General features: G+C 34.7%; 3 protein-coding genes across 5 annotated transcripts; all 3 read right to left on the bottom strand.

Moving 5' to 3' along the window:
* Positions 1-528: 528 nt before the first annotated feature.
* On the bottom strand, positions 529-1,440 carry LOC146952227 (uncharacterized). The gene has a single exon (XM_085715972.1). The coding sequence runs from the start codon at positions 1,438-1,440 to the stop codon at positions 529-531; it is 912 nt and encodes a 303-aa protein (XP_085572098.1).
* A 3,241-nt stretch (positions 1,441-4,681) lies between these two features.
* CBL10 (calcineurin B-like protein 10) lies at positions 4,682-10,553 on the bottom strand. 3 transcript variants are annotated; one of them, XM_085700210.1, is made up of 10 exons: positions 10,374-10,553; positions 10,097-10,274; positions 9,862-9,957; positions 7,063-7,145; positions 6,887-6,946; positions 6,468-6,576; positions 6,321-6,373; positions 5,771-5,851; positions 5,583-5,695; positions 4,682-5,043 (listed from the first exon to the last, which is right to left on the bottom strand). In XM_085700210.1, exons 1-10 carry the CDS (start codon positions 10,389-10,391, stop codon positions 4,989-4,991), a joined length of 846 nt encoding a protein of 281 aa, XP_085556336.1. In that variant the 5' UTR covers positions 10,392-10,553; the 3' UTR covers positions 4,682-4,988. The 3 variants fall into 3 exon arrangements, with proteins under 3 accessions (XP_085556336.1, XP_085556315.1, XP_085556325.1); XM_085700189.1 differs by lacking the exon at positions 9,862-9,957; XM_085700199.1 differs by lacking the exon at positions 9,862-9,957 and having other exon boundaries at positions 5,633-5,695.
* Positions 7,483-10,553, bottom strand: LOC146952225 (F-box/kelch-repeat protein At3g23880-like). Its single transcript, XM_085700179.1, has 2 exons — positions 10,374-10,553; positions 7,483-10,274 (listed from the first exon to the last, which is right to left on the bottom strand). The coding sequence occupies exon 2, from the start codon at positions 9,277-9,279 to the stop codon at positions 7,984-7,986; it is 1,296 nt and encodes a 431-aa protein (XP_085556305.1). The 5' UTR covers positions 9,280-10,274; positions 10,374-10,553; the 3' UTR covers positions 7,483-7,983.
* Positions 10,554-11,270: the final 717 nt, after the last annotated feature.

Below are 11,270 nucleotides of genomic sequence, written 5' to 3'. Positions count from 1 at the left end.
TTGGTTCAAAAGTAACAGATTGGTCGAGTTTGTGTGGGGACGGGATGGATGTTTCAAGGTTGTTATTGGTTCTGTAGTTGCTCTTTACCACATGAGTTGGTATTGCATGCTTTTTTGAACTATCTTTCACTGGCTTAGGTTTGGTATTAATGGTTGGGGAAGCAAAAGAGTATTCCATGAGGGGGTCAAAATTGTTTTCTTCTTGCCTACGTCTTTTGGGGTCATTGGTGGGTTTGTTTGCACGTGTTATGTCATTAGGATTGGGACGTGGGGGAAATTTCTGGTTTAGTGGGGCAGGTCTGTTGTTTTGGGTCACAGATGTCAGTGGAGTGAACCTATTGGTTTTGTTGGTAACCGGTTTTGAGGAAATTAAGGTGGGGTTACTGGTTGACTTCTTTTTTCTTGTAACAAGCAGCCAATCTCCATGAAGCTCTTTATTCCCTTCATCAATGCTAATTATATTACCCTTAATAACTGATAAATCATTTGGAACAAAATTAACTGCCTTGCCGTTACTGGATTCTGGCATTAATTGTGACTGGTCGATGGTCTGGTTGATGTGTTGCAGCGGTTGGCTGACCTCTTGTTGGTTGCCGGCAGTCTGTTGTTGTGGTGTCTCGGGAGGGGCGGTTCTGGGGGCGTGGTGCAGTTTCTACCCAGATGGCCGTAACACCCACAGTTGGTGCATATTAGGTGGAGGCCCTCGTACTGAATTTTGTACCAATGTCCATTCACCCAAACTTTTCCTACGACTGGCAGAGTGAGATCAATTTCGACACAGACTCTTGCAAATTTTCCTCTTTCAACTTTCAGAGTGTTAGTGTCCACTTTGACTGGCCGACCAATTGCTGAAGCCATGGCTAGAAGAAAACTCTCGTCATAATAGACTAAATTTAAACCTGGAAAGCGAACCCACACGACCGTGCGTTCCACTTTGGCATTTGGAGAAGCAAATTCAGGTGACCAATGTGTGACTGCCAGACAATGGTCATATATTAACCAAGGGCCTCCAGTAACAACTTTCTCTTTGTCTGCTGCTTGATCAAACTTCACCATATAGAAACCGTTGTCGTTATCCATGATTTCGAAACCTCCTTGGAGTTTCCAAATTCTGTGCAGCCGATCTCTCATGGTGTTGTAACCTAGAGTTTTGCCCAACAACTTGACGACGAGGGCGTCTTTCCATGGTGTGCAGAGTTCCTGAAACACCGTTGGTTCTAGATAAACCTTTGGGAGTAGTCTGTTTCCATCTTCCAGTTCAATTCGCACCAAATTCTTTTCGATCATGTTTTCTCTTTCACGGGTTGGGATTTCTTGAGAGGATCCCAAGAGTTTATCGCGGAAAGAAGGCTTTGGCGGTGAAAGCTTAAGGTCGGGTGGCTTTTTGGTGTGGTTCAGGGTTGGATCATCTTGAGCGGAGAAGACAAACTCAGAGCTCATTGCACTAGGGTTTCTATTCCTAAGGTTTTTCAACAACTAGTACTTTGGATATAGGTAGTAAGCAAAATCACAGAAGCGGTGATTTTTTAATCACAAATCACAAAGGATTTGTAATCGCAAATCGCCGTAAATCGCAAAACTGTGATCGTCTGTATTGTATTCTATGTTAGTTATTTTATTTTAAAACTTTTAAGTAATTGTTAAATGTGTTGCCGTGTCTATTTCACTTACCATTTGAGATGATTACTTGACAATAGGGATAAGAATAGGCTAGGCCGAGCAAGGCTTTGCAAGGCCTAAGTCTGGCCTGCCATATTTTTTTAAAGCCTAAGCATGGCCTGCGGTTTGCCATAGGCTTACTTTTTAGGACTGAGTCTGACCTTCTGAAAGCCTAATACGGCCTGCTAGCCTGTTTAAAAACCTATAACTAATGAACATTTTTAAATAAGCAATGTGGTCTAAGTTTAAATTAGCGAACTAATAGTTCAATTAGATTAAACTCTCTTTTGATAATCAACACGAGGTTTTAGGGAATTCAACTATATATTGTATCATATTTCTATTCTAGTTTATAATAATACATTTATATATGAAAAAAATTAATATATACTAATAAAGCTTGAATTATTGAAAAAGTTTACAAATTTATATTTTAATTCAAAGTACAAAATATAATATAATAATAAATAGGAAAATGTTAACGAGTGCCCCCGGGGCACTTGTTAAGGGTTTTAAATAGTAACTTTATATAAAAACATGTGTATTTAATGCATTGAAAAGTGAACCATTTGACTTTTTTAAAGAATAATTTCTTAATTTGGAATGCTTAAAGAGTGTCCCGGGGGCACTCGTTAACAAGACCCTAATAAATAATATTATTCATATTACTTAAATAGGCAGGCCTAATAGGCTTAAGAGGTTTTTTGAGAGACCTGTGGCCTGGCCTTTTAAGCTAAATAGGCTTAAAAAAAAGCCTAGGCCTTCTCTATTTAAGAAAAAAGTCTGGCCTGACCTGACCTATCGTAGGCTAGGCCATAGGCCCCTGTAGGCTGGTCTGGCATATTCCCATCCCTACTTGACAATCCATCCATATTGGTGTAGAACTAAAATGAAGATATAAATGTAACATGTCGTTTCCCCCCAATTTTAAAACATGAATTCGAAATTCGAAAACTCAAAAACTTTTCCGATTTTGCCTCCATCAATTTTAGTTGTAGTCCTCCGATATAAGGGAGATTGAAGATGATTGGAGGTGGTGCGATGTGAAAGACACAAACCATTCTACCGTACACCCTTACATTATTTTTTAGAGAAATGATATTTTGACAACCACTTTTTGACAACTTTTGGACAACTTTCTCTCTCATACTCACATGATGTTATCCCCTCTCTTCCTTTTTCTCTCTCCATTGTTTTTGACCAATAAGAAGTGAGAAAAACAAGGTTGTCAACAAAGTTGTCATCAAATGGATGTCAAAATATCATTACTCTATTTTTTATCAATGTAAATAGAGTAATGATATTTTGACATCCATTTGATGACAACTTTGTTGACAACCTTATTTTTCTCACTTTTTATTGGTCAAAAACAATGAAGAGAGAAATAGGAAGAGAGAGGATAACAACATCATATGAGTATGAGAGAGAAAGTTGTCCAAAAATTATCAAAAAGTAGTTGTCAAAATATCATTTCTCACGTAAATAAGTGTTTGTTGTCATGTGACAATCATCTATTGAATGTTGATGTGGTATGTCACTGCAATGCCACATGGCAACGTTGACGTGCCACAATCTTTCAATGTGGCTTCGATACTATCACTATAAATTTGTAATCCTACATGGAAATGATGATGTACACACTGTGGCTTCAACATGCAGCTAAAAACCAAGACATTTGATTTTACAACAATGAAAAACAAAACTAAAAATGTATATGCATGAAAACCAAAATTCATTATATTTGTAGTGACTAAATAATAACTATATTTTTTTTTTTTGAGCAAAAATAATAACTATATTAAACCTTTTGAAAGTAATAACATTAAAAATGATTATGTTAGTTAAATTTTACTTGTATTTTAGTTAACCTTGCATTTTTGCTTTTTTTTTTTAAACAGCAAATTATATATAAAGCCTTGCACAAAAAGTGCAAAAGGCTAATATTACAGAGAGGCCAAAAAACTGGCAGTAGAAGAAAAACTCCTAACAGGCGCTGGTGACTAACAAAATATAAACACCTTTTCCCCTTTATATTCAACCAGCTTCAAGACGGTATTAGTCTGCGCATCTTTCTGATTTTATCCGCACTGAATTATAAAATGATAAAATAATAACTAAGTAATGGGTAAAATTAGAAGAAAAAATGTTACACCAAAACACAATATTTTTTAATATAAGGTCATAATATATATATAACCATGCGAAAAGCGTGTATCCCCTTTGTATATATTGTTATAGATTTTTTTTTTGAGAGAATATATTGTTATAGATTGTAGATATGGGAACAATAACTATAATGCTATGTTGTGGGGGTCATATTATGGCTTTGGTGTTGGACAGGGACGGATCCAGACATTTATTATACGTAGAGCTAAAATTTTGAAGAAACAATAATGCAAATTATATTAAAAATAAGAAGAGGTTTTTCTACCATATGCAAATTTGCACATGTTAAGAAATTTAAAATGGTAAGTTTGTCTTATAACTTGTGTATTTTATATTAAATATATAACTTTTTAATGAACAATATTGGTGTTTTTCAATGAAAGTTACTTCCTTTGTGCATGCGGTGCATCCATATCAGGCACATCAATATCATGCTTATTGCAAATTTTAATAACTTTAGATATAAATTCTTCTCATCCCTCATTCCTCATTTCTTATAATTATTTTTTGGTATCATTAACAAGTGACAAAACATTCAAAATATCTTATTTTTAACATGTATTTTATTTATTAAAAAAAAGGAAAATTTCATGTGGAGCTTTAGCTCCACATTGCTCTCAAATGGATCCGCCCCTGGTGTTGGAGAAGAAAAGCAAAAGAAAGAGAAAAATAATCCCGATTCAATTAATTTTTTCTTTTGAAGTGAATAACTATCCCACACTTTAATTTTAGTGAAATCAAAATATACTTTGTCAAAAAAAAAATCAAAATATACTTTAAAATTAAATAAAGTTAAATACACTTGGTCACCTTAAAGACAAGCTTACTTGCGGGAGACTCTAAATAGTTCATGATGTTTCACTTGAAGATGTCACTGCGGTCACTCTTTATGTATAATGGAACAAAAGCATACAATCATTGGTTATGTGAACATACATGTAATCAAACCTATGAATTATAGGCTACAAATATTTCTGTTGGTTCAAAATATGTTCCTTCAAACATACAAAACATGAAAACTTGGTGGCTTTAGGGTATGATTGCAGGAACTATGCAATGTTGCTGACCATGATTGTTTGTCAGCAAATTACCAATGTTGTTACCATTTACAGCAATAACCAATCCAATCATTTGCATCAAATAGACAATAAAACATTTTCTTCTCAATTTCCAGCCTCTGATTTGAAAATAAAACTAGGAAACGCAGTGGTGATATCCCTGGAAGATGACAAAGTGACACAATTAGTTAAAATTTTAAAGACTTTAGAGGAATAGAAGTATGAAGAATTTTCCTCTTAATGAAGTGAGAAAACCAATGGTTAACATTTCAATATATTCATGATTTGCTATGCATGTCCATACAATATCAATCATTGATATATGCATCAACGATTAGTATTGCTCATTTTAAACTAAGAACCTGTCTGCATTGCCTTATTTGAGCTTTTCTACTGACATAAGTACTTGTGAGATTGTTTTGAGAGAGCTTATCGAAACAACTTATGACATGCCATAAATTGTTTCGGCTTATTTCCACACACTCTTCAGAATAGCTTATGAAAATAGGTTATAGCTTATATGAAAACAGTTTGACATTATTTTATCTTTTGTTATAAAATAGAGTATACATAAGCACGTATATGATAAGTGTTTATGCTATAAGCGGTAATTAAGATGTTTTTCCACAAGTTTGTATGCGAATTGTTCACTTTGGAAAGAGTCAGACCAAAGTAAGAAAGTAAGGAATTTTTGCATACTTCAAATAAGGAAGTGTCATGTTCTTCAAGAGAGACGGATTTCGACTCACAAAAGTTTTCCAATCTTCTTTGCTGATTTTACCATCATTGTCTTGATCAACGTCGGCAATTGTCTGCAGACAAAGTGAAGGTCCTGTAAACAATATAACTCATTGCAGCTAAATTTTCATGTTTCACTAGATGCTGACCTTGTCAACAATAGCTTCAAGAAGATCATCAGAAAGATTCATTTCAGATTCCATCAAAATAGCTATAACCATTTGCTTCACCTGAAACCAAGTAAATCAAACACTTAATAATCAATAAACTTATAATGCCTAAAGCGATGCGGCTTATGTGAAGAGAAATTATATTTTAACACAAATTTGACACCAAATTTCAACAACAATTTTGATAGTCAACGCAGTTAAAATATGTAGTTAATTACGTTCCGTGATTGGTTAATGAAAATAACAAGGTATCACAACTCATTAAGCATCCAATCAACACAATTAAACACAGTTTTGAATGTCACTAACCACAATTTTCAAGTGTATATTTGAACATAAATCATGGTTAATGATAATCATGTATATTTGCACACAATTTAGACAATTAATGGAAACACACACACACAAACTTGAACACCTGAAATTATATTCCTTAACCTTATACTTGCCAAAATTAACCACTGTTGTCGAAATTTGATGTCAAAATTGTGTAAAAATAACAGAACTGTAACTGAACTACTGAACTCACTTCCTCTGGCTCAATAAACCCTGTTTGTCTCAGGTCATAGAGCTTAAATGCAACTGCAAAATTATCATCATGGGACTTAGAATTAGATGTGAACAAAACTTGAATTTCTTTGCATGAAACCAAAAGACTGTCTTCAACTGAACGTACAGTCTATTTTTTCATCCATTGGGGCATAAGGATGGAAAACACTGAGCGCGTGGACAAATTCATCAAACTCGATAACACCGTTTCTTTTTTCATCAAAAATATCAAAAACCTATAGAAGAAACATGGAATTTAACACATTAGTACATTCATGGCATCATTGGAAGAATCACAATGGTCTTATTTTTTTACTAATAGTGTATAATTTTTTTACACATGCATCCGATCAAAGCATATTATAATGCCATTTCGCTATGTTAGTTCCTCAAAATCAGCAACTGTTTTGCTATATTCTTTTAAGCATGTTATTTTCATATACTCATTTTAACATAAAGTAAATCCATTACAATACAATTTCATCTACAATATAGGAATTAACATGAAGAAATATGCCATGGCTAAAAAATATAGGAACTGCTTACTCGATCCAGAAAAAGATTTTCTCCATTTGGGGTTTGAAATAGTGCTAATTGAAGCTCCACCTACAATTGAAAGAAAAAAAATACAAGTATCGTCATGATCACTGCATCACTGAATAAAGTAAAACACCCTATGTGAAAAACTTGCATTCAATCATTGAAACCAAATATGATCTTACCTTGTGAATCAAGCCATCATCAATTACAGAGCTACTTATCTTTTTAAATAGCTCATGTAATGCTTCAACTTCATTAACAGTAACTGCATCATTAACAGCACAAAAGCCAATTATTCAAACCAAAGCTTTTGTTAATCAAAGTTCAAACTAGAAAATACAGCACAAAAGCCAATTATTCAAACCAAAGCTTTTGTTAATCAAAGTTCAAACTAGAAAATCACATTTTTTTAGATATCATTAGAGATATATTGTTGGAGTTATGTAGTTACAAGTTGGTTAGTATTAGTTACATATTAGTTTAAGTTTGTTAGTTTAGTTAGGATCATTGTAATCAATTTTTTCTCATTTATTCAATTTTGAAGTTCATCTTTCTCTCAGTTTTTTTTTCTTTCAAACATAGATGCATAAACACCGACCTAGTTTTGAAAATGTAATAGAAATGGATGCCCCCTTGTCATACAAAAGTTGTGCACTGTGTTAAATAAATCAGTGACAGAAATGGCTGAAAAGAGATGCTAAAGTGATTGAAACTTAGAAGTATCTTTGGTGACCAGAACCAAAAGAAGAGGAAAACGAAATTCAGAAAAAAGTGCACTTGGACACAGAAAGTTCTTGAATCTGTTTTTTTTTGTAGAAATGAAAACTCAAGTCCACAAGGTTGTGTACATCAGAGTTCAGCTTCCTTCTTTTATGAGTGATAGTGGCATCCCCAAGCTGATGCATCGTCAGCGATATAAAATATACGTTTGCATTTAAATACACATCAAATAACTCATGTAAGCATCATCTTGCGTAACTCTTTCCTTTTCTTTTCCTCAAGCTCGAATACAGTGACAAGACAGAACAGTTGGTGAGGCAACTTGGGAGGACAAGGCAACCATTCAGTAGCAGTTTCCCGACTTCAACCTTGAGGATAAGGTTTCAAAAGGTTGAAACTAAACTTTCAACGTAAACCCTGGTTGAAACCCAGCGTATATAATTTCTGGTTCTATTATCGGTAATAGTACTACTTGCAGTAATTTTTGTTCGCTCTACTCTTTTATCTCTCAAATTATAGAGAATTGCTTGGTAATCTTGACTGCTCTTAAGCAACATTGTATCACCATCCTCAGAAAGAAGCAACGGCACCAACGGAAAACGATACTTCATCTCATCGTCACTGAAGTTATAATCTATTTGAAGATTCTGGTAACTAACTTTAAGAAATGGAGTCCAAGACTCTTCCACCCTGAATTTCATCATCTGCCATAAAACAAAATCAGTTTTCTTGTAAGAATAAGAAAAACAAAGGCAGCCCCCCAACACACCAACTGTTGGTTCAGTAGGTGGAACTTCCTCAAAACCACGAGGCAGCAAGTACTGATTGTATGTCTCTGTACCCAGATCAAGTGAAACAATAACAAATTGTTCAACGGTAATATTCTTACCCTCAACATTATAATGAATGTCATTGTGAATAGCTAACCAGTTCAGTGTGCCACTCAAATACACATCCGCATTCCAATAATATTCCCCAAAGTCCAAATGAAGAGGAACAATAGGAAAACTTTCAATATCTCTCCAAACGTTATCACCCACACTTAGAATTCTCACAATGCTTCTCTGTTGATGTGGATGGTAACGGGACACCACCACCTTATAAGTGTCAGTTGAATTGTCACAACCAAACTTGAAGTTGAAATTGCCATGATAGCTGAAAGTTTCAAGTGGAGAGTTGCGAAAATCTTGAAAACGACCAAATGTCGCAGATGTTGTCCTGGTTACTGGGTTCCATAAACGAAACCAGTACTCTCTATATGCATCGGTCACAGAATAACTACTCAAACAGATCAATCCATTGCATGTGCCAACCATACGAGAGCAATCTTTGTTGTCCAAATGATAGTAAGGGTCCATGGAAAAGGTGAATGCCGGATTCTCAATTAAATGGCGCATGGAGTAAGGAACAGGTACATCGTCACTGTCATCCGACGAGTCGCCTGGTGTGAGATCTGTGATGTGCTGCGAGATTAGTGTGAAGAGCAGATTTCGTGTTGCTGATCTACTAAGGTGTAGTTTCACAAAGGCTTGATCAGGGATGAGGTTTTTCCAAGACTTACTGACACACCTGAATCGAAGAAGAGATTTAACGGGGAGAAACAATAATACCTCAGCGATGATATCGTCAGAGAGGACCACCGGCGATAGAGTCATAGACGCAACTGATTGGATATTCATATCAATTTTCAATGCTGTGTCGTTGTGGTTGAAACCTAAAGACAAGGGTTATATTGTATATTGCTGGTGCAAATCTGTTGTGGGAAAAGAGGTTATATCATGTGGGACTTTCATATGCAAGTACAAGTGCAAAACTAGTATTGCACAATAACTTCCATTTCAGCTTCCATCCCATATAAAACTATAGGACAAGCTTAGAAATCAAGGCCTTTAAAGGGGTACATTAACTCTACTCTTCAAAACAGTTCACTTTGACTTGAGATTGAGAAGTTTACCCCTCTAAAATGTAATTTTGGGAGAGAAAATAGTAATTGAAGAGTAAGAAAAGTATATAGTAAAAATAAAAACATAGTTTAATGTATTAGATTCAGAGCTTTACAATAAAGTTGAGCAGTTAGGATAATTTAATAGACCATATCAAAGCTGGCTTCAAACCCCACTTGCATAAAGTTTTAAACAATAATAATAAATATAAGGAGCAATCAAACTCAGTTGTTAGATGCATTCTTTAATTATATAGTTGTATCCAACGTGATCAATTATTATGGTACATATTATTTTATGATATTATCCTGTACATACCATCATCATTATCAAATAACAACAAACACCTACAGCATATTGTTGGATATAACTTGTCTACAGAATCACACAAGAATTTGACAGAATCACAGTAACCTGCCATTGTTTACTATTTTACTGAGGATGAAAAAATGGTAAAAATTGAAACACTGTTGTATTGTATTGATTGAGCCAAAGTGGAAAATAATTGAAATGGAAATCATTGAATGAAGGGGGGAATGAAATGAGTAGTTACATCTGGTTTCTTGAGCAAGGCGTATGAAGTCTTTAGCAGTAAAAGCAGATTTTTGAGTGTGAAAATTGGGAAGATGAGAATTGAAACAACCTGTCACAGCAAAGACCAAAACCTCAAAGACAGCTATGAGTGGCATCAAAGCTGCATTGAAACACTCCCCTATTCCTCTAGATACATCCTGTGGAATCAAAAAACATGCATCTTGAAATCAATACATGTGAATAATTATAAAGTAATGAAATGAATTAGAAAAATGAGTAGGTAGGTAAAAAGTTACAGGGGAATGAGTAGGCATGGTGAGTGTTCTTTCTAGCCTCTATGATCGAAATTGGTGATGATGATAAGAAGGGTTATGATGGTTATGGAAAAGCATGTGATGCATTGTTTGATTGTTTTGTTTTGTTTTGCAGTTTAAGACTTCCTTTCCTATGTAGATTATGTTTCTGTTTATGGTTTCCTTGTTTTCTTTATTTGCATAATAGTATTAGAGCATCTCCAATGGGGGGTCCTTACTTAACAAGGACCACTCCCCGTTAAGGACCCTCCATTGGAGGAAGAAAAATTGAGTCCCCGTTAAGGAACGGACAACTATATAAGGACCCTCTCTCTCCTGGGTAACTAACGGGTCCCACATTTAAAAAAGTAATAAAATGTGTACTACTTGGTCCCACTTGCATAAAGAAGTAATAAAATGTGTACTACTTGGTCCCACTTGCATAAAGAAGTAATAAAATGTGTACTACTTGGTCCCACTTGTAAAAATGAGTAATAGATAAAATATTTTTGTTTAATATGTAAAGATAGTGGGACATATTTAAGTACTATTTCATTGGAGTCCTTATTAGTGTATTGCCATTGGAGTCATTGAGTCCTTAATAGGTACTTTTATTAAAAAATTATAAATAAGTGATGTGTCACGTAGGGTCCATTTAAGGAGTCCTTGTTAGGGAACTACCATTGTGGATGCTCTTAGTATAGCAAGTGTGGAGTTGAATAAATATTCGTTTGTCCCCACATGATGACACTGCTGTCACCACACTACCTTACCTCATCTTCATACACTAATCCTACGCCAGGTAATACATCTATATGACTATATCTATCTATATATATATATATACTATTATTAAAGTTGATGCCCTATGAATTTCCCATTTTGCCCTTAGGAGGGGCA

The sequence above is a fragment of the Medicago sativa genome, chromosome 1 (assembly GCF_051527215.1).
Source record: "Medicago sativa cultivar Bolivia chromosome 1, Bolivia_mono, whole genome shotgun sequence".
Classification (NCBI taxonomy): domain Eukaryota; kingdom Viridiplantae; phylum Streptophyta; class Magnoliopsida; order Fabales; family Fabaceae; genus Medicago; species Medicago sativa.
The sequence above is the reverse complement of the archived record's forward strand: the minus strand, read 5'-3'. Positions and strand labels throughout refer to the sequence as shown.

Bases quoted from the DNA above. Each gene is read 5' to 3' on its own strand.
- LOC146952227 (XM_085715972.1), bottom strand. From the start codon at position 1,440: ATGAGCTCTGAGTTTGTCTTCTCCGCTCAAGATGATCCAACCCTGAAC.
- LOC146952225 (XM_085700179.1), bottom strand. From the start codon at position 9,279: ATGAATATCCAATCAGTTGCGTCTATGACTCTATCGCCGGTGGTCCTC.
- CBL10 (XM_085700210.1), bottom strand. The intron at 6,947-7,062 runs GTAAGATCATAT...TTTCAATTGTAG, and splicing joins ATGATGGCTTGATTCACAAG to GTGGAGCTTCAATTAGCACT. The intron at 5,852-6,320 runs GTGAGTTCAGTA...ACTTGGTTTCAG, and splicing joins GGTTTATTGAGCCAGAGGAA to GTGAAGCAAATGGTTATAGC.